General features: G+C 43.5%; 1 protein-coding gene and 1 long non-coding RNA gene across 3 annotated transcripts in view; one reads left to right on the forward strand and one right to left on the reverse strand.

Annotated features, from left to right (window-relative positions):
- Positions 1 to 2,396: 2,396 nt before the first annotated feature.
- LOC143158788 (uncharacterized) lies at positions 2,397 to 6,172 on the reverse strand. Its single transcript, XR_012995062.1, has 2 exons — positions 6,113 to 6,172; positions 2,397 to 3,594 (listed from the first exon to the last, which is right to left on the reverse strand). It is a non-coding gene; the product is annotated as an uncharacterized LOC143158788 (long non-coding RNA).
- RTN4 (reticulon 4) overlaps positions 4,040 to 22,333 on the forward strand; it is a 48,318-nt gene continuing 30,024 nt past the window's right edge. The window contains exons 1-2 of one of the 2 annotated variants that reach the window (XM_076335202.1): positions 4,040 to 4,186; positions 5,020 to 5,596. In XM_076335202.1, coding sequence (XP_076191317.1) covers positions 4,055 to 4,186; positions 5,020 to 5,596 — 709 coding nt within the window. In that variant the 5' untranslated portion in view covers positions 4,040 to 4,054. Of the gene's footprint in view, positions 4,187 to 5,019; positions 5,597 to 21,554; positions 21,612 to 22,333 lie in introns of those variants that run through there. The other variant, XM_076335201.1, reaches the window with a different exon arrangement.

The raw sequence follows: 22,333 nt of genomic DNA on the forward strand, positions 1-22,333 counted from the left end.
ACTACCTGGATGTAGGAATTTATAGCTACAGCTAATGGCAACTTTTCACTGGTGGCAGCTGGTGTAATTAAGAGCTGTCCTTAAACCACTCTCATTTATGCAGATGGACTGGCTCAGCACCCGGCTGGCTGGCTGAAGGAAGTTTTAAAGAATGTTTTGTGACCGATCTGCATCAGAATACTGTATATTGACGTGGTTATTAGGACATTTACTGTAGAAATGGACTGTTTGGATTTACCAAGATGATGTTGGGGGCATAAAAAAAAGTGGAAAAATTGGCTCCATCTAAGTTGGCTTATGGGATGTTAGAAACAATTCCAGGATAGGAAGTGCCCGGAACACTAAAGAATATAAAAGGTTTAAAAAGCTACTGTCAAGAAAATGTTAATTCTTGCAGAGAACCAGGCTGAAAGGCAGGCCCCACAGAAGATTCTGATAAAGCTGAACCTGACTCAGTCATCACCAAGAGATGGTAATCCCTCTGTACTATTGCTTTAACACTTTTCCCCTCCGTATGCTGCGTTTGTATTGATAAACTAGGCAGTGATTTTGTCACAGTATCCCACTACTGATGTTGAAAAGAAGTACAGCAGGTGTTCAAACAAAGACAAACCTGCTAGGTAAATATGCTTGATGCCCAAGGCACTGCAGCACAGGCATAAGCTGAAAACAAAAGAATCACAGAGTTTTATCCTTCCAGAGATAAAGACATGATGCCTGAAACCTGGAGGATTGTACTTCGAGCTTAAAAGGAGGGACAGAAATCCAACCATCCTTGCAATTTTAACTCCATCTTTTTAAATTACTGTCTGAGACCAAATGTTTTTTCCTGTTTGATCCCGCTGTGAAGTGATAATACTGCATTTGTCCCATCACAATTATTTTCCTAGTCTACGATACGCTGTGATACCATATTACTTCTGCGTAAGATCAAGAAGAAGGTCACAGTGGACAGAAAAAAATCCAACCAGTACATAGCCATTGTCAGCACCGCTGTGGAAATTCAGAAACACACTGACAGGTGTTTCTTTTTCACGTGCTAAATGCTTTTCTTCCTAAGTTCGCTATATGAAAACATCTCATGGAAACTAAGTTTGTGAATTAACTTGCTGAATATCTGCAAAATACTCCTACTTGTTGACAACCTTCATATAAGAATTGTAAAATATCTTTCTAAAGAGCTAAAAGGAAGCGTGTTTTGCAGTATAGTTTCAGTACTGGAGAGCTGTATTTTCCTCTCGCTTGTTAATTTGACTTGCTCAGGCTATCTGGAACTCCCTTCCTGTTTCCCTCCAAGACCTTTAGTCACTTCCTTTCTCTTTGAAATGAAAAAAACCTTTCATTTCTCTTTAACTGATGATGGATTCTCTTACAAGCATTCTGATAAAATCAGCCAAATTATATATAGATTTTTCCTACTTGTAGGTGACCAAAAATCACTGCAGTTAGGTATGTTAAAATTAGTTTCAGCGCTGTGTCTGTACTCAGAATTTTACAAATTTTTAAAGGTACCTTGTTGCCTTAGGGTATATTTTAATGGAATGTTAAAATTCCATTTTCTTGTTTAACCAAGAGATGCGAAAAATAGATTGGCTGGTGAAATTATATCAATCAAAGTATTTTTACTTGCTATGCAAAAAGCGCAGATTTACAATACAAAAGTAAAAGTCTATTTACTTTCCGGGTATGTAATAAATGAGTACACTGATTTTCCAATCCGATTTAAAAAATTTTTCAAAGCTGATTTTTCCTTTTAGCAAAATATTTCAGGCCAACCAGCTACTGTGAATGGGGTAAAATGCCACTGAAGATTACAGACCTCTATTCATCAGTAAGGTCATTAAATCTGGCCTGTTTTTTTTCTCAGATAGAAGCCATCACCAGATTGTTACTCATTTCTTAATGCAATTTAGCATATTAAGCTTCTTCAAAGAGCAAAAATGTTCTGAGAATTTACGTCACCCAGAACGGAGTGCTCTCCCCCATGTACATTCTCCACATTGACTAGGTGGTAGGAAAAGAGAGGAAGTATTGTTAAGATTTTCTTTGCGTGGACTTACACCGTGGCAGCTGTGTGTAAGACACTGGGTAGACATAGCAATCGCTAAGTAAAAAAAAGACTGAAGGTATCGGTTTGTATCTTAAATCATGAACCAAATTAATTACCGGCTCGGTGAAGTGGAAGTGCTGGTACTGGAGTTCCAGCAGAGATCTAGGGCTGTGATCCTCCACGTCAGGACCCACCCTTTCTACCAGATCAAAAATACCATTCAGGGGTAATCGACATCTCGGTGAAGTTCAAGGTTGATACCTGAGCTGACCGAGCTGAACGTTGGGTTACACTCTGTCCGAAGTAGTGTAATATAAATTTCAGTGAGGGTGATGGGAGCCACTGGGCCTGTTCTGTCTTTATTTATGCGTATGTAGTCCACTGGCTGTAACAGAGTTGCAACAATAAAACTAGGAATACAGTTTAGCCCAAACTTCCATGTTTTATATTTAACAATACGTTGAATCTAATCCGCCCATCCTGCTGCCACTGCAACATCCCTTATATAGCTGTAAAAAGGGCTGACTTGAAAATATACACAGATGATTTGTCAATAGAAGATACAAAATCTTAGGGGAAAGGAATGAAATCTCAAGACCTCACAGGTTGTTAAGTGCTTATTCACCTGCCGTGAAATTTTTATCTCCATCAGGATAACAGTGTTGCCTTCACTGCATTTATAAAAATGCTTTTCACATTCCTTCTAGTCATTTCTGGTAGAGATAGGGAATATTGATGTCTTTGTACATCCTTGAAAAAAGTCTCATCTGGAACTTCCTGTGCCCGAACGGAGACTGGATCGGGTGCAGGGAGAGGCTGCTGGGAGGAGCAAGGGAAAGGGTGACAGCAGAGCTTCTCTAGCTTTAGCTTCAGAAAGCAAGGGCTGGACAAAATGTGTTCTTTTAAGCAGGTTAGAAATTAAAATTCAGAGATTTAATTTAAATTAAAGGGAAAAGGGCGTACATTGGCCTTGAGCAAATTAAGACTGGAAGTTAGAAGAAGGTGTCTAGTTGTTTAGAAAATGGGATATTTTAGAACGGCCTTCCCAATACAAATAGCAGCAACGACCCACCCCCACTCAAATATTTGGGTTCAGACAGTTCATGCAAAGAATATGATACGTTTTTCTGAGACAAGAGAGGACTCAATGCTGGGACCCCTTAGAGTCCCTCCATTCGTGTGTTGCCATCCTGTTTTTCAGAAAGTGACTGAATGCTGGAGATCTAACCCCAGTTTCATGCTAGAGACTCTTCCCTCCACGGTATGAAACGTAGCTGCCCCCTCACCACCTCCACGCATTCAGATACGACCAACAGAGCCCACTCGGGAACTTCTGATGCCAGGGCGTCAGTCATTCTGCTTACGGGGACCCGAATATGCCTCTCTGCATAGACGGCACCCTACATGGCAGAACGGAAGTGACAGGAGAGTTGTGGTTCCTCTTCCTTAAGTTCTTGTGTCTCACTGAACTCGCAGTTTGCTTGCCCTGAACGTTTCCGTGAACTGATCTCTTCGTACGGGCACACGTGGGGGAACGACATCATCTGTGGGTTAAAAATCCATAGTAATGTTGGAATAGTATTAAATATAGAATTGTAAGTCCTTTTGGTCTTGTGGTAGCTGCGTGGGTGGAAATTACATCCACATATACACCATTTTAGTTAAATTGTTACCCTAAGGGCTTTGGCCAATGTTCCGCCTCTGAGCAGAAAGCAAGAGACCACACCAGACTCTAACACAGAGATATACGCCAATTTTTGCATTGTGAACGAGCCACCATTTTTTCCTGCACAAGTTGCATAATTCAAATTTTAAAGAGCTGGTTAGATCTGTTCAGATGGCCGACTTAACTAATACGAGCGGTTAAACAAGTTTGTCTCTTCTGAAAATGTCTGCCCTCTGTTTTTTTCAGACACAGTAAGTTTTTTGCACCGTCTTTTGGCTAAAACTCCCATTGCCCTCGGAGGAAGGCGCTGACCGGCTCCGCTTCCCACCCCAGGGGCGATGTTCCTGCCTGCGCCGGCCTGCGCGGAGCCCCAGGAGAAGGCGCGGGACGGGGAAGGAGCCTCGCCGCCTCCCGGCCCGGCAGCGCGGAGCCCCCCCGGGATGCCTCGGGACCCTTCGGTCACACCCAGGGTGAGAGAAACCGGGTTACGGTTGATCGGTGCCTGGCAGCGGGGGTCCCCGCGGAGCCCAGTGATACCCTGTCCTTTTTTAATAGCTACGGGTTTCTGGCCCCTGTTTAAAAAAAACGAAAAAAAGTAACACCGGTCCTGGCGGAGGAAAGTGATGAATCACGACACGCACTCACAAGATGTCGTCACGCTGCCGCCCGAGCCCGGCCCGCGGAGGGATGCAGGGCTCCCCCCCCCCCGCCCCGTTAACGCGAGGGGCCCCGGGCTGCGCCCCCCACCCCGCCACGTCCCCGCAGGCCCGTTCCGCAGGGGGCGCGGCGGCCCCCAGCGCCGCCCCCGCCGCCGGGCCCCCGGCCGCCGCGCAGGTGTGGCCCGCCCGCCCCCAGCCCCGCGGGCCGCCCCCGCCCCACCCTGGCCCCGGGGGCAGCCCCCGCCCCGACCCCGCGGGCAGCCCCCGCCCCGCCCCGCCCCGCCCCACCCTGGCCCCGGCCCCGGCGGCAGCCGCCGCCCCGCCCCCGGCCCCGCGGGCAGCCCCCGCCCCACCTGGCCCCGGCTCCGGGGGCAGCCCCGGCCCCGGGGGCCGCCCCCGCCCCACCCCGCATTTTCCGCGCTGAACTTTACCCGACTTCTACATCCCCACTTCGCCGGCCCTCGCGCCCCGCCCCCCGCGCTGCATATTCATGAGGTGGCCGCACCCGGCGCCGCGCCTCATTGGCGGTCCCGCCCCCCCCCCCCTCCTACTGGCCGTCGCCGCCGTCGCTCAGCGCCGCGGCGGGCGGGCGGGGCGGGGCAGGCGGCCGCGCCCCACCGCCTCCCCCACCGGTGACTCAACAGGGCGTGGAGTCCGGGTCCCGCAGCGGCGGCGGCAGCGCAGCCCTCGCCCTCCCCCCGCAGCCGGCAGAGGCACAGCCCCAGCGCCGCGCACTCATTGTTCCAGCCCCAGGCACCATGGACGAGCTGGACCAGTCGTCTCTGGTCTCCTCCTCCTCCTCCTCCGGGCCAGCGCGGCCGCAGCAGCCCCAGTTCAACTACCAGTTCGTGCTCGACGACGAGAAGGAGGAGGAGGAAGAAGAGGAGGAAGAGGAGGACGAGGACGAAGACTTCGACGAGCAGCTGGAGGTGATGGAGAGGAAGCCCGCCGCGGCTCCCGCCCCCGCCGCAGCCCTGCAGGAGCGGCCGCCGCAGCTGCTGGACCTCGGCGGCCCCGCCGAGCCGCCCCGCCCCACCGCTCCGGAGCCACCGCAGCCTGACTGGAGCCCCCCGGGAGCCGTCTCCTCCTCCTCCTCCTCCTCCGCCACCACGCCGTCCCCCGCGCAGGAGCAGCCCTCGGCCCCAGCCCGGCCCGCTCAGCCCCAGGCGCCCGAGCCCGCCGCCACCCCCCGGAGAAGAGGGTCCTCCTCCGGCTCGGCTGGTGAGTGCCTCCGCCCCGGGGCCGGGGAGGGTGGCGGCCGGGCGGGGGGCAGCGGTCCTCGCAGCGGGGCGCCTCCGCCCGAATCGCTCCGGTTCTCGCTCCCCGCTGCCCCGCCGGGAGGCTCCCTTTGTCTCCCGGCCCTCGGCCGCCTCTCTGCGGCATCGCTCCCTCCCCTCAGCCGCGCCGGGGCGCGGCCCCGCTCCCCGTGGCCCCGCCGCAGCTCATGCGGGAAAAAGGGCTCCCCCTCCCCCTCGCTTTTTTTTTTTTTTTTTTTAATTTCTTCTCTTTCCCTCCTCCTCCCCTCTCTGTTATGCTAATGGCGGGAGGGGGGAAGCGCCGCCCCGGCCGCCGCCTCGCACATGGGCCGCCTGGGGGCGAGGCCGCCGCCTGGCAACGGCCGCGTCGCGGGGGGGTGCGGGGGGCAGAGCCTGAGGTAACGGCCGCGGCCGCCCCTCTGGGGCCGCGCCGCCCGCGCGGGTCCGGCCGGTTCTTCCTTCCCCCGGCGCAAAAACCTGCCTGCGGCGCAGCTGCTGCCTTCCCGTCCCCTCGCCGCGTTGTCCCGGGCACGGTTCACCCGCAGGGCGGCCCGACGTGGCGGCCTCCGGGGCTGGGCGCGGGGGGCGGCGGGCAGCCGCTGCGGCGTGGGGGAGGAGGGAAATAGAGATGCTTTCAACCTTACTCATTTTAAACAAATCACCTCGCTGGGAGGGGCGAGGGAGAGGAATTAAGGAGCAGCGCTGCCTCCTTTCCTAGACCTGCCTCGCGGAGGCAGGGAGCCAGGGGAAAGGTGAGGGGATGGGCTCCTCTGCGGGCCTGGCAGGGCGTGCGGCCCTGCGGCCGGCAGCCCTTTGTGGGGAAACGCCGCTCTCCGGCTTCAGACAATGAATCTTAAACCCCAAGAGGGAATGTAAGCTGGTGAAGTACGTATGGAAGCACAAAAGGCGTGCAGGCTGCTCGCTGCTGTAGGTGTGGCAGTACTGGGAGAAAAACGTCAACCTCGCGTCCTCTGTATGCCTCCTGGATGGCTGCAGCTAGCCGTAGCTGTGGTCTGGGGCTTGTCTAAGGGAATCACCCCTTAACGTTGGGGTACCCTGAGTTCAAAACTGCTGTAGCAGAGGGCGTGCCGCCCCCTGAACGATTGCCAGGGCTGCCAGAGTGCCAAAACCCTTCTTGCGAGGTCTAATCTAGGAGGTGACCCAGCATGACTAATGTGTTGCATGCGGATTGCGACTGTGCCTTGGCTCTGCTTTTGCTTAGCTCAAAATACAAGAGCTAACTTGAGGCCATTACAACGGTGAAAATGAACAAATCAAAGTGCCTTATCATGATGGTGCATGCTCATCTTCATTGCTTTTGTCATATCGGTACATTGTATATGTTCTAAAGGTGCAGGATTTCAGTAACAATTTGATGTCATGGTATGAGTGAGCATGATACTCAAGATTTAATCAAAAAAAGCATTTGGAATAATAACAAAAGAAGGCCTGTTAAACCTGAATTGAATTTTGTTGGGGGGGGGAGTTTCACAATGCATTTTATTGTGACAGGACTTTATAGTTAGTTGTGCTGTTGTCTTTCAGGAAGCCTACTTTTTTTGTCCTTCTGGTAGCTCTCTGTGTAGCAATATGCTGAGGAGATTTTTTTTTTTTTTATTTCCGCCATTTGGAGGACATGATGACAAAAGCTTGCAACAGATTTAAGAGGAGGGATCCTATATGATGGGTGAACAGAAATTTTTCTAGGCGAGTTGTTTGAGTGGAGCTGTGGAAGGTTTGAGCAGAACAGAATGAAAGGAATAGGATCAACCAAATCTTGCTGTTGCTTTGAAAAGTAGGGATAAAAGTGTGATTTCCAGAGCTGATTTGTTTTTCTACTCCCTGACCCCTGAAGGATAAGGCAAGGAGCACAGTAATTCCTGAAATATATCTTCTCTATTAGAGTAGAGGAGACCTAATTGTGTGAGAATTGGGTGGTGTAGCTGAGAAGTGGTGTCAGAGTTACTTTATAAGACCTGATTGGAGGGGATGGAATTTATCAGCGATAATTAGTTTAGAGCTCTGAAGAGAGGACCGGCGTCTCTGGGAGGCCTGTTTTCCAAAGACAGGGTGTTGTAACACATAATGCTCATCTAATGATGGGTTGGAGTATTATAGGCTATGTTTTAAGAACTCGAAACTCGTAGATGAGAACAACTTATTCTGATGAAAGCATTGTCTAGCTATGTCACGAATACTTTGGTCCTCTCACATGCAGGCGTACTTAGTTTTAACACCAGCTGCTAGATGAAAGACTGAAAAATACTTGATGTTCAAATGGGTGCTTAGCATACTCAAAACCATCTCAATCAAAATATTTAACTTGGGTCCAGATTAGTTCACTTTCAGTCTTGCTGTGAAATCGGCAGAATCAGATCGATGCCTGCAACTTGCGGCAGGGTGACTATGGCATGGACAGCCACGTGATTGGGATGGTTCCCTCTCTTCCGGAGGGTCACGTTTTCATTTACTTTCAGCTCTGTTGTATGATTTTAAGGTATAAGTGAAGAATTGCAGCTCACAATCTAGAAGCTTTGAAAATATTCTATTCTCTTCATATTTAAAATCTAAGGCTTTGATTTAGTGAGGATTTGAGGCAAGTAACTTTGAAATTTTGTTTCCAAGAGAAGGAGAAAGTAGCGTTGCTTGTAGCAAGTATGGGAAGAAGAGTAGGGATTCTTTTATCTGCAACAATAGGCCATGGTGCTGCATTTTGTCAGTATAACAATAGAGAAAATGTATGGACTACTTGATGGCCCATTAAAATGTATTATTTGTATTCCAGGAGGTGTTTTAAAAAGTAAATCTTTGTAATTACTATTAGTTACATACTTCAGAGTGTTCGGTATTGTTGTAAGAAACTGTGACATAATTATATGTAACACAAGTCTCTGGCTGTGTATCAGCAGCCTGCCTTCTTAAGAGCTAATATATTTGGTGAAGAAGAAAACAAGCAAGAGGGCTGCAGTAAAACTTATCCTCTCCTGGATGCTTGCTTGCTTTTTTTTTTTTTGCTACTCACTGTTACGTAGGTAGCAAAAATTACAATTCTTCTTGAGATATTACTACTTAAATCTTTTGATTACCTAAATTTATGTACAGTGCAAAGAAAAGTAAATTTGAGGTAGTCATACATGGTAAAAGTAATGCACTTTTTGTTTTTTGCTAGGTGCCCAAAGTAACATTAACCGGTAAACTACGATGAGAAGTTACTGCTTCCCACCTTTAAAGCCCTAAATCCTAGCAGCGCGTATTGCTGCTTGTAAAGGCAGGTTACATATGACTTTCCTGGAAGAGACTATTGTGATTTCAAGTTAAATCATGCACTTACAAGAAACCGGTATAGTAAACCCACCAGACTGGCCACAGACCAGCATCCAAAGTAAAGAAAGATGTCTCCTCGTGTGTCAGTTGCCTGCAACTCGGCCACAGTCAATGCATATGCAAATGTTGTGACGGGCCAGTTTATTAATTAGTCTTGTTTTTCTGTTTAGTTTTATAGGACTTGGTTTTAATTCATCAACGTTGAGGAGAGGTTTCATGAACAGTTTGCTTACGTGCCAGGCAGAGTCAAGCAGAGGTCAGCAGGGATGCCCCAGGCTGTACCAGGAGCACATACACTGTTCTGTATTAGAGTTCACCCTTGCCAAGCTGACCCCCAGCTGCAGTAGTTGATTAAATGGAGTGATCTATACCTGCTTCCGCTCAGTCTATAGAGCGTACCGTTTATCCTGTGGTGGGGATACACAGATCCTGTAATTTGCATTTTATACAAATTCTAAAGCGGCATATATGCTCCTTAGATTTTTTTTTCTGTGTTGCTGAGTTTTCTGGTGTGCTGCTATGTATACAGAGGAGTTGTGTGGATTTTAAGGACTGAGTGCAGCATGACTTGGAAAAAATGTAGCTGTCCTTGAATACTACCACTGGTGACTTTCATTTGCACCCTTCACTTATTAAAATATGTTCCTGCTGATCTTTTGAGGTGCAAGACCCTTTCTCTGCCCACCCTCCCAAATGTAGTCAGTAAAGCTGTAAGGGAGGTGGTCATAACCTAGGTATATCAAAGGTAGAATGTGATTTTTTTTTTTCCCTATTACACAGTTTCCATTATAGTGACATATGGGGAGGAGAGTAACCAGCAATTTGGCTGGTATAGTAAAGATATTTTCTTCACTTCGTATTTTGTGTTCCCATCTAGCTGAGTTCAACGAGGGATGGTTTTATTTATTTGGTTTTATTTATTTGGTTTTATTTATTTGGTTTTATTTATTTGGTTTTATTTATTTGGTTTTATTTATTTGGTTTTATTTATTTGGTTTTATTTATTTGGTTTTATTTATTTGGTTTTATTTATTTGGTTTTATTTATTGTCATGTGCAATGTCTAGCACAGTGGGGCCTGCTTCTGTAATTCAGCTGGTATAAGAGTTTCTAAAGCCAAACAGCTATTTCTTCTGTTAACCAGAAGTATGCGCAAGGATAGTCCTGCCAAGTTTGATAGTATATTTGCTTCATGTGTGTATCCTTTGACTTGCTTTCCAGGATAAAACCACATAGCTTCCACCTACCATATAATGATGTAGCCCTCAGGGAAGTTTTGAATTGCATTGGGAGTTTTCCCCTTGGAGATGAAACCCTACAAACCACAAGTTAGGAGACAGCGAAGAACTACTGGTTGTTTGCCCTTTTTTCCCTTCCTCCCTATCTGTAGTTAAGGAAGTTTCCAGCATGCCTGTGAATTGAGGACTATCTTGTCCACCCTGTTGCATCACCACTGGTGAACACTGAACCTCTTTCTTATCTCATAACCACTAACAGCAGGACTCGTTTAAGAGTTGAGGACAACATTTAGGCCTCCCTGTAAGTGGTTTTCTCCTGCTGACTGGTACAAATTGCTAGGAAAGTGTCAAGTCCTTTTGCAACAGCTGATCTACAGATGGGTTAGAAATGAGTGGTTGTTGGAATATAAAGGCCTAAGGGCAAGACACTCAAACTTTGCAGCTCACGAGGAAAGAAATAAGCTGTGGTTGTTGGCAGTTGACATGGTGAAAAGACAATCTTAAAGTAGATCTGTGATTGGAAAAAGGTGATTTCTAAGTGGCTTGCAGATGCATCTTGTGTGTTATTTCAGTAATTTGCGATGCATTTTTCTAGTATAACTTTCTGGTTGGTGTATTGTGAGGATGTTGTTTTAACTTTTCCTTCCTCCTCCAGTGTCCAGGATGGGGAGGATGAGGATTTTGGAGAGCGCTCAGTCTGGGAGCCTGGCTACTTAGCAGAAGGCATGTAGGCGTCATCACTCTAACCCTGGAGACCAATTTTCCCATGCTGTTAGAATCCTGTGGGGGCTTCGCTGCTTGCCACCCGATTTTGAGGGAGGTTAGTGGCTTTGACTGCCTGTTTCAATGTCCATTTTGTCACACCCAACTACTTGGTGGCTCTCATCAGATTAGTCTGGCCTTTGCGTGCTGGAAAGGTATTAGAATAACAAAGGGCAGTTAACGTACAACTTGAGGCATGTCTTGGTGTGCTTGAGTTATGTTTCTTTGTTTTCTGTTAATATTTTGAATAAGACTTTTTTTTGAGCTGGCGTGTTACTATAGTAACTATGAAACTCAGATACAAAAATTAGCAATGCACAGTTCAATCTGAAAATGCCCTTTGGGTTCTAGATATCTTGTAAGCAAGGAAATAGTTCTTGGTCTTTTGCTGGCTAGAAAACGTAAAGCAACGTTTAGCTTACAGATAAATTGTCCTGAGATATTCAGAAACGCTTATGCATGAAGTAGGAGGAAAATTGTGTAACTATCAAGCTGCATTAGAAACCAAAAGAAAAAAAAGCTATTATTACCACATAAAAAATACTGAACTGAGACCTATTCTAAGTAGAGCAGTCAAGTATGTTTTCATGTGGCTTTTTTATTTCTTGTTTTATGAGCTAAAATAGAAATTACTCCTGTTCAGCTTTGAAAACACTGCATAATGTTTTCTACTTTTTTAAGACTGTTTTTTATGCTAGCTGTACCGTGCTGCCCCGAGATCACTGGACTACAGCTGACATACGTTTGGTAGATAGTTCTCATTGACAGAAATGCCAATTAAAAAAGCTATTACAATAGCAATAAAATAATGGGCTTATTAATATTCACAATATCTGAGAAAATCAAATTATCTTAGAATGTTTTTCTTTCAAATGGAAATAATCAATCTGCTGCTAACTGTAACTGTCAAAATACGAAGATTTTAAGTTAGAGATGTTTTTAAATTACTGCTCTTCCCCATGGTTTTTAATGGGTTTGTCTCCATTTATTGCTTTCTGATGTGTAAAGAAAGAATACTTTTAACTTTAATTTTTTTTTCCCATCATGTAGAAGTGTTAGGAATACCAGTTTGACGCTCTATGGTTTTGCTGGAAGGCTTGCTTTGTGTCTTAGGAATGTACTGTGAACTCTTTTTAATGAACGGGGCAATCATGTCATCAACTTCATCGGCTAGGAAGAATATGTCAATTAAGATGTCTTTAAATAAGGCACAAGACTGAGATAAACAAACTTTTCTGTTGCCAGTTAAAGATGTTCTCAGTCTGTTAGATGCTGTTGGTCTAATGTCAAGGTCCTACTGCTTATCCAGTCGTTACTAGTTTGTGACAGCTTTTCTTGAATTTTGCTATTCCCTCTTTGGACAGAAGGTAAAATTCCTTAACACCTGTCTATCTCTGTCCTTTGTGTGTGATAAGGAAATGAATGCAAAGTAAAAGAGATGAAAGAGCACGTGCGAGACCTTCAAAAGCAGCTTGTAGCTGCAGAACTGAAAGGGAAAGGAACAAGGGAGTAGAAAGATGTATGTGGCAGTGGTGGAAACAAGATCGCTTCTTTCTTGGTCTTCAGCCAGGTCTTCAAGTACTCATGGCTTCAGCTTGAGAAATGCTGTTCAAAGGGCGAGGGGATGAATTTCCAGTGTATTAAACCCAAGTTTTCGTTAAAAGATCACATCGTTAGATAAGAAAATCAGTTTTCCCGTGTGATTGGTGTCTAAGTGACAAAAAACTGAAGGGGATAGCTAAAACCCGTCTTGACCAAAATCTGTTGCAACCCAGGAAGTGCAGTGCTGCTTGATACCTAATCATCTTTGTTGAAGAGGAGGACATCAGGACAGTGTGTGTCATGTTCACACCGCTTCATTCATCTCATTAAACGATATTCTTATACAAATGCTGATGGCTGTAATGAATCCTCTAATGAATGTCCATGTTCTTTTTCCCTCTTTTGAGATGAGGATGTCTTATGCATTAATTTGTTTTTATTTTACAGACTATAAGCTCTTATGTCAGAGGCTTGTCGCGCAAGGTAATGTGTTGGGAATAGATGCTAAAAGAAATCAGTAGCATCTCTTCTCCATTCTTTAAAGATTAATTTAGCTAATAAATACATTCTTCAGCAATGATCAAGTTGCTAATCTAAATACTGCATAATTTGTTTAATTGTGGGGAAAGCAGGGACAAATTCCATCTGTACAAATCAGTGAAAGGGAATCTTATGATTGCTATAATCTCCAAAATTAAATTGGATAATATCTGCATAATGATAGGATTTGCATGGCTCTTTAGACCTCCTGCCTTTGAATAAGTTCTGGTGTAGTTATTATATCTTTCTGCTTTGTGACACTGCCAGAACCCAAATTTCTGTTTGTTACTTCAACATACTGTTAAAGAGTCTGGGTCTTGAGGAAGAGTTATTTAGGTTTTTAGAGGAATTATCTAGTATTTTTTTGGTTACAAATACTGCCAAAGACTGAATACTTATCTTCAAAGCCATGTGTAGCTGGACACATGTGTTTGCAATTGGCTAGATTGTGCCTTTTTAATTAAATATATTAAAATAATTAAATCGGTGAATATAAATACTGGATCTGTGAATGTTCATATCTGAAATCATTCTAGATTCATTCTAAGCTTTGCTATTAAATATATTTGTGATTTATGTATTAAATGTGATTGTGAAGTGGGTATTTCAAGCCATCAGAGATGGGCTGTGAACAGCTGAAGTTGATTATTGTGGCCACCTGACTGTAAAGGGAGGTATTTACCCACCACCTGATGCTAACTCTGTAAGAAGGCAGAATTTATGTGATTAGGTCAGTTGATACACTTGGGGGAAAAGGCACAGGCCTTCAGGGCACAGTTAATGTATATGACACTTTTTGTTGTGTCACTTATTCGTCTGTGAGCTTAGTTTATGCTCAGGAGCCAAATAATTTATCTTCATTCTTCAGAGGATTTAACTTTCCTCATGGCGAGCCACAGTGGATTGCTGGTCTGTGATAGGTATGTGTGTCTTGTTTCTGAGAATTCCTTGTTCTCTTGTTATACTTGGTATAAGAATAATGAAAAGTTTCTTTGGTGCTGACCTGTGTGACTTTTTTTTGTTTGTTTACTTTTAATAACAAAATATGCCAGATAAAATTCTCTCCCTGCTCTGAAGAGATACAGTGACACTCATATTGCTGAGGGACTTTTAATAGGAAGTGGCATTATAGAACCATCCTCTGAAAAGCTGCTTGGATCCTGTCCATCGTGTTATTGATCAAAAGGTTTGGTTGCAAGAGCGAGGTGAGGCTGGCAGTTATGTGTCTGAAGTATTTAATGGCCTTTTAAAAACACCCTTATAGTGGGTACTTATTTTGGCAATCTGGGAATTGTAATGGAAAGAATTGTGATAGAGCCAGAATTAACATATCTTCCTTGTCCGTCTGTTCTTGCTTTGGTTGGCCATTGGGTATTGCAGGGGAGCGGTACTGTCTCTCTTTTCACTCTATAGCTGACCAAAAGAAGATGAAATGGCACGTACCTTACCTCTGTCATTGTATGCTTTGCAGTATCTGCATGGCTGAGCAATTTGCCTCAAATGTAATTTTTCCAAAAGAGGAAAAGGTTGCTGCAAGTTGGACCATGTGAATATGATATTGGAAAAAAAAAATTGCTTAAACCAGTTTGGTTATAGATTTCTGCTTAGACAATAAGAAAACACTTGCTTCTTGCTGGAGACTTGTGTTTCCATAAACAGAATATTTAAAGCAGCAAGCATTGTTCAAAATGCTTGTGTTGAACTTTTCTTTATCTATTTCGAATAACATGAAATGAGAACTCTACTGTGCAGTAGCGTGCAACTCACTCAGCAAGCGATGCATGATATCGCTTTGCAGTAATTTCCATGAAGAGCTGAGACGACCTACGGCTGCCCTTGTTAATAATCAAAACTCTCGGATCCTTTTGTGATCCTAGTTCTGATACCCTCAAGATGTTAAAAATGGAGGTCCTGTTTTCACTTAAATCTTCAGCAATTTCCATCTTCTGTAGCAGCTTGTATACTTTCCTCAAAGATTTCCACGTAGTTTACAGTCTGAGTTTTCTAGACTGGAAACTTCTCTTTATAAACTTAGATCTTTTTATAAGTTTACACATATAACTAAAAAGAGCTAAATGAGAAAACCTAATTACTTGCTGTGGCTCTGCAGCTTGATCTAATGATGTGAAAAGATGCTATTAATAGTTAATGTTCTTTATCTTGAATCCCTTAAATAATTGGTGAAATACCATATTTAGAACAATTGCATCATAACAGGAGATGATTTAAATGGAGTCTGTGTAGGCAGCTGCTTTTCTCAGGAAATTCTTGGGAAGTTGTGTGCCCTTGTTTACTTTGCAGTAGGAAATTAGGCATCCAAGAACTTGACTCTCCTTGAAATCATTTAATTTAACTTTTAAGTGGCCAGGTATGTTGTCTTTGACACTTTATGCCAAGAGGTAACAATTTACTTATAATAAGTTGACATCAACACACACAGGCGAAAAAAACCCCATGGCAGTTCTTCCCTATGGTTATGAAGTGTGAGGGTACTGCACTGGTCTCCAAAAGCCTTTTGAGGTTTTTGTAGTTCTTGAATCTGTAAAAGAGTAAAACTTCATGGTAGTACTACATACTTGTGTGTTGCTTAGATAATGGTTTGAGATCAGAAATGCTGCTTGGGGCAGTCTTCACCATGGACAAATTAACAACTTGGTGCATTGAAGAAGCAAACAATTTCTCTTTCATATCTGCCCTAGAGGGATTGCTGCAAATGCAGCTTTTACACTATATATGAGTCATGTCACAGATGCCATTCCTTTGAGTATTAATTTTACCCTGTTTTCTTTTATTGCTAAATATTTGTTTTAACAAGAGAGGCCCTTCAAAATCAGCGTCCCATTGTGGGTAGGTCTGTAAGATAAAAGCAGTCCCTGTCTTTTAGTTAGGCATTTTGCTCATTTTCTAAACATGCAAAGGTGAAGTGGATTCTTAAAAACTTTATTCTTGCCAACTGCTTTTTTCTTTTGTTTTAAGAATAGCGTACATTCTCCAGCAAAGTAATCCAGAAAATGTTTTTTTCTTTTCTGAAGACTGAAACTGCCATCTAGCAGCCTAATAGAGTCTTCTACCAAAGATAAACTGTGCATCAGGGTGAAGTTTACTCAGTGTTTATATGTAGAAAATAAAATATTTACTTTTTTTTCCCCCTAATGCTAAGCTTATACATAAAAATAAGGAGAGTATCAGAACAATAAACCTACTTTACCACAGACCTGCTGCTGATGCTTGGAAGGAGTCACATGTGAGAGCAGATGGAAGGGTACATCAGTTACCAAAAATCTGGTGATGAGGGACAGAACACGTTCTTTCTGAGTTCTTACTTTCTGTGACTAGACTTAAGTCCTCTGCTTTCTGTTGGCAAGTGTGTTGGGGGGGGCAGGTTTTCTTCATAAATTGCTTTTCTTGGAATTGTCAGTTTATTACTTTCTCATTTTAAACATTCTTCTCTCTTTCTCTGGAAATCTTTGCAGCTAACTTTACTTTCTCTCTCTTAGCTGTCTGGGAAATCTCTCTCCATTTATTTCTCTGCTTTTTATCCAAAACTTTGATACTAATTTTAAAGTTTTATGCTGGTAATATCGGTATCTTGTAACAACAGCAGTTAGTGGGCAATCAGCAAAAATTAAAATGAGAGTTTAAAATGACACCTCTTTGTCATGCTGGTGTCAGGTTTTTATTTTTAAACTGAAATCTGTTTCTTGTTGATGGAGCTTACATTTTAGCTGAAACCACAATACAAAGTTTTAGAGTTCATGCTAATGAAAGGAGAAGCTACAGGGCTGTTTGTGGGTGGCTTTTTTTTTGAGGGAATATTTAATTTGCAAAAAGCCAAGGTAAAATTTGCAGAATGTTTTTGGTTAAAAATAGGAATGTGATCAGAATGACTCACGTTGTGCATCACTTTGTTCTGTTGTTCCTTAAATGCTTTTCCTTTCCCACTAGGGGGATATGTTCATATATGTGGATATTAAAAAAAAAAAAAAAAAAAAAAGCCAGAGGAGTGTGTGCTAGTGAGCAAAACTATTAACTTTCTCTCTTGTTAGGCAAACAGCAGTCATGCAGTCATTGGTTTGGTGATGTGTGGGTGTATATGTTTGAATACAGTGTTAGTATTTTACTGAATGCTATAAGGTCACCTGGGCAAGGTTGAGTCTGTCTATAAAGTTCTCTTTAAAAACCATTGATTGGACTACTTCAGTAACTAATATAAAGTAATACCATTCACAAATAGGAGGTCTGTCTTTCTCTTAACTGAATGCTGAAGGTAGGTTACTAACCTGCACCATTATGGATTTTTGGCATTAAATCTCCAATCCATTTCTGGAGATTGTTCATTTCGAGGTCTCATTCTTCTGTATTTCATGAAACAAAATCTGTCTTCCGGTGGAAACTGTAATTGAGCAGTTCCTCTTACAGAATTAATTTTTTTTGTTATGATTTGTAAAACCTGAAGGCTTCTTTACTTAGATTTTCTTTATAACTTTGGGTGAAGCTTTGCTGTAGCGAAGGCCCGCTTCATAGGTCAAGAAAGGAGTTTTGAATATGCACCCTTACTTGAAAATAATCTTGCTTAGAGCTTGATATATTCTGAAATTTTTTTACTTGATTCTAGTAGTAGTGTACTACTTTGTTTCAGTCACCTAATTTTTGCCATTGATATGAAAATAGGAAAAGCCACCCTCAGTGATCTATGCTCCTCGCACTTCTGAATAACTGAAGTTATTCCACTAAGCATAGTACTTCATTACAAAACTTACTACATTTGTTGTCAGCTGTTACCAGTGCTACCACTTGAGCAGTGGGTGGGAAGAGGCAGCCAGTTCTCTAGAGTGTTCCGCAAGTGTTGGCTGAAGCGGCTTGCGTGTTCCTTGTGGTATGCTTTTGAGCCTGGGCAGTCTTGCTGTATGCCAGGCGACAGTCTGATAGACGCTGCATTTTTTTTCTCTTGTCTACCAAAGCACCCACAGAGTTCTGTTTCTGAAAGGTTTCTAGCTCCAACATCCGGTGGTAAGGATTCTTCAGCGCAAATGTCATTGCTGGAAAAAACACCATTCCTTTCACCATGTCATTTGAATTACAATTTGAAGAGAATGAGTGGTTCACGTGCTCTCGGTTAGCAGTTATGCTGATGTGGGAGTTGTAGAGGTCCTACTCAGTTCTCCCTGCTTGCCTGGAGGTGTTACACAGGGCCCACAGCAGGAAAAAGTCCTTGTATCTTCTTCCTTTCAGCACGAAAAAATGCCATTCTGATGTGGGTGGAGGGAAAGTGGGTGGTTCTCCTTGGCTCGTTAGAAAATACTGCTTTTACGTAATCACTTTTCACGCTCCAGCTATGTGTGGAAAATAAAGTTTGGGTGTGGGCATAATACCCTTCCATTAAGAGAACCTGGGAATTCAGTGACTGGCATAGCTGTATGTTTTTGTGTTGCGTAAATGGAAGCTAAACCTGAGAAAGAGTTTCTGCATTGTGCTGTCTTAATGGAGCACTGAAAAAATCAGTGCCCGTGCTCCTAAAACCAGTGTTCCTCACCAGAAACTGAAACCTCTCTCTCTGGGGTTGGGAAGTATTCAAAAGATTTTTTAAGTCTAGAATTTTTGGTAGAGATTGCAGTTGGTCTTTGGACACCAAGTGTACTGCACCTTCAGGGACTTGTGCATTTTCCTCTTCACCTGCTTACCCCAGTGGACTCTGTCTTCTTTCTTTGTCCTGCTTTTACTTCTACATTTTCAGCATCTCCACTCCATTGACTTGTTCTTGGTTTCCCTGCGAGGTCCTTTTTTGTTGGGCTGTCAGGAGTCTCTGTCTTCGTGCTGCACAATCTGGTCTCATCAGGTCCATCCTGGTTTCTCTCCCCTCTCCTCCGCTCCAAAGTGTAGACCCCTTCTAGCAAATGAAGGTTATGCTGCTCTGGCATGGCCCGGAGGAGGTGAGAGTGTGTGGCTTCAGGGAAGGTGCAGGCTGTGGAGTAGTTTCTATTACCAGCTTCCTGGTGAATTGCCACATCATAGGTCCCTTGAGGCTTTGGACCTGGTGTGTGTGTGCAGCGCTCCAAGGGGAGCGTGCTACCGGCGGGTAAGAGATGAGGTGATAGATTGACACTGGCTCAAGCGTGGAGTGTGTGGACACTGCTACTCCATTTAACCAACAAGTGATTAGGTATTTCAGCAGGATCAGCATCCAGTACACGCATAGAGGGACACAGTTCTACGTTTGTGGTCAGGAGCTGTTGCTTGCTTGGTCCATCTAGGCATAACGTTGAGAGAAAAGGAGAGCGTGCTGTTGCTTGGTGCAAACCCTAAGGCTTGCTAGCCTAAAATCTAAAGCTCAGCGGTGACCCGTGATGTACCAGGTACACTAGGAACTGAAGAAAAACCTCTGATGTTACTGCTAAAAGCCTCATTTTGAGGAAGGCAGAGCAGGCCTCTGGACTGGTTAGTCCTAAGGTGCACTCGTACTGAAGCCCCTTGTTTCACTCTCCAAACCAGGTGACTTGCTAACTTGTCTCATGGGGCGGTGGGCCCCTTGCAAGCAGTCTGCTTGCGGAAGAGATCCCAGTGAGCCAGGGCATGCGGAGTCGAGCATCTCCTGAAATAAAGGGCATATGGTGATACCTGGCAGTGTATGGAAGAGCGTTGCAGTTCTGTGACTTAGTGTCACATATTGATCAGTTGTCCTCCAGTGTGGTTTTTGTCCTTAAAAGCTTTTGCCACCACTGAACTGTAACACTGCTTTAATGTGTTCTAAATTCGGAATTGAGGTTTCTCTCTCTGTGGTCCTTAATAGGAAAATGTAATTTCTAGAAAACTGAACAGAAATCCCTTTGGCCCGGCAGGAGTTGAAGAAGCTTCTAAATACTGAGTCCTACACTCCAACTTTATTACTCTGTTTTCTTATATCTTGCTGAATTTTGTGGATTGTAAACATCACTTGAAGATAACAACGTTCTGTGAAGCAAAACCAACCGACTATATTGTGACAGGAAACGTAGGTTGTGAGGAGATTTGATTTTTGGAAAACTGCTGGTGGGATTAACTTGAGTAAGCCAGACAGGTCATGAGTATCTTGAAGTGGCATTGCTTTTGCAGAAAGTCATGGTTCCATGCCAAAACAAAAATTACCTTAATGCCCTGCTTTACTGGGTTATTATGTATGCACTGCTGGGTCTACTACATTTCCCACTTTTTGCCTTTCATCTTTCAAAATCAATTGCTTCTGTTTTTCTTTGCTTTTAATTAAAAAAAGTTCTTTTTCAGTACTTGATTTTGTCCAGGCAAATAGCAAAACTAAAGATTGTTGATGTCTGTATTGGAAATTCAAAATCTAATTGAAATGCTTTAATATAATTTTGCACTCTGCTAATACAATTGATGTAAATTGCAAATATTCTTTAACAGCCTTAATTTGAAAACTTTATGCACTCTTCAGAATGAAATATATTTACCTAAATGTTACTATTTTTACATTAACGTAATGCCAACAGGCCACGATGGACCTGGGAGAAATACTGCTGCTCACACAGAAATCCAGACAAGGACTGGTTTTGATTTGCCTGGTTCCTAATGATGGCTGGTATTGCTGCTTCTAGAGTGTTTTTCATTAACTGCTTCATGCAGCTTAGTCAAATGTCATAGTTGTATGCTTTTACTTTGGATAATGCGCAATATGAAACTCTGGGATTGTCCAGCTTCTCACCATTGTGCATTAGTGAAGGAGGGTGACTTCCTTAGCTTAGGAGAACGGTGTCCTTCCTTATTTTTACTTAGTTCTTTGAATGGAAATTGGAGAGCTGGGATTGTCTTGTGAAATATTAGCACAAAATTCAGCAAAGCCAAATATGCTCCTTGGATCATGCCAAAAGAGGCTTTGAAAAGAATTCCTTCATTTGGAAGCTTGTCTACATTATAACACAACAAAAATGGTAAAGACATAAACATAAAGCAAGTAGTACAGTAATTTAGAATAGAATTGACTGTTACCAGTTTGATTAGTATCAGTATGCCTGATCAGTGCTCTGTTTGTAGGGAGTTTCGAAGCTTACTTCGGTCATTTTAACTTTTCACCAGTTTTGGTCGTGTCTCCTTATCGCTGCTGTTCTCGCACAAGTTAGTCGGCGTTAGGAGACCCTCTGACAAAGTGAGCTGATTAAGGACAGTGTGTCGGTGTCAATGGCAGGTGTTTTTTCTGGTGCTAGAGACACTGTAGCTGCTCTGTGGTGTGGAAGTTTGGAGAATGAAAATAAAGAGTAGCTACTGTGGTGTATCTTATCCTCAGATTGGTCCCTGGCTTGGAGGCTGGAGACCCCTCCCTTGCCTCAGTAAAGATCTCACTGTAAATGGAGAATTCCGAGCGTTGCCTCTCCCAAATTACCCGGCTTGTATCTAGTTCTGTGGTTCTTTGTGGGTGTAGATGTTGGCTATGGATCTGTTTGATTTACTGGGAACTGGCTACTTGCGTGCTTTCTCCCCTCTTGAACCTAGCCTTTATTTCTGCTGAGGTTATTTGTTTGTTTTTCAGATGAGACCCTTTTTGCTCTTCCTGCTACATCTGCGCCTCTGATGCACTCCTCTGCAGGCAAGTTCTTTCTGCTCACCTTTGTCTGAATACATCCTGCATTTCTGATCTGATCTCATTAACTCTTTCCAATTAGTCTGCCTTTGGCAAAAGTCAGCATGGGTCCAAGAATAGCCTCTATCACATTTTTCAGTTTTGACTTTTCAGTTGATCTGTTCAAGATTTTAATACGCATTCATTTCTTTACATGGTAAACTGTTTTATAAACAAGCTACAGCCATCTGTGAATTCTTGGACCCTTGATGTAGGAGAGAAGTTGATACTATTAACAGGTTAACACATCAAAGCATAGTTGCTTTACCGATTTAGCAGAAAGATTTAATCCATAGTAACTTTCTGCAGTATTTTATATAAGTAAAATTTGTACCTGTAGTATTTATTTAGTGGTTTTCGTTAGCTACACTATCCACCAAATTCCCATTTTAAAAAAGTGTCAAAAAAGCCTTCTTACTGGCATGCGCGTTTGAGCATATGTTTATGCACAAGCATACACTCATACCCTCTCTCTGCCTCACCTTGCCACCCCGCCCTCCCTCTCTCACTTTGTTAATATTGCCTGCTGTACTTGGATGCTCTGTACTTGTCTGGCATCTTCAGCTTTACTGTGATCTTTGCGCTGCATAAAGTTGCTGCTTCTCTAGCCTCTTGCATACTTCTCTGCTAGAAGAGGTGAAATAGAATAGTGTACTTTAACTGATACTTTGTTTTAATGCCTAATAGTA

This window comes from Aptenodytes patagonicus, chromosome 3 (assembly GCF_965638725.1).
Source record: "Aptenodytes patagonicus chromosome 3, bAptPat1.pri.cur, whole genome shotgun sequence".
In the NCBI taxonomy this organism is placed as follows: domain Eukaryota; kingdom Metazoa; phylum Chordata; class Aves; order Sphenisciformes; family Spheniscidae; genus Aptenodytes; species Aptenodytes patagonicus.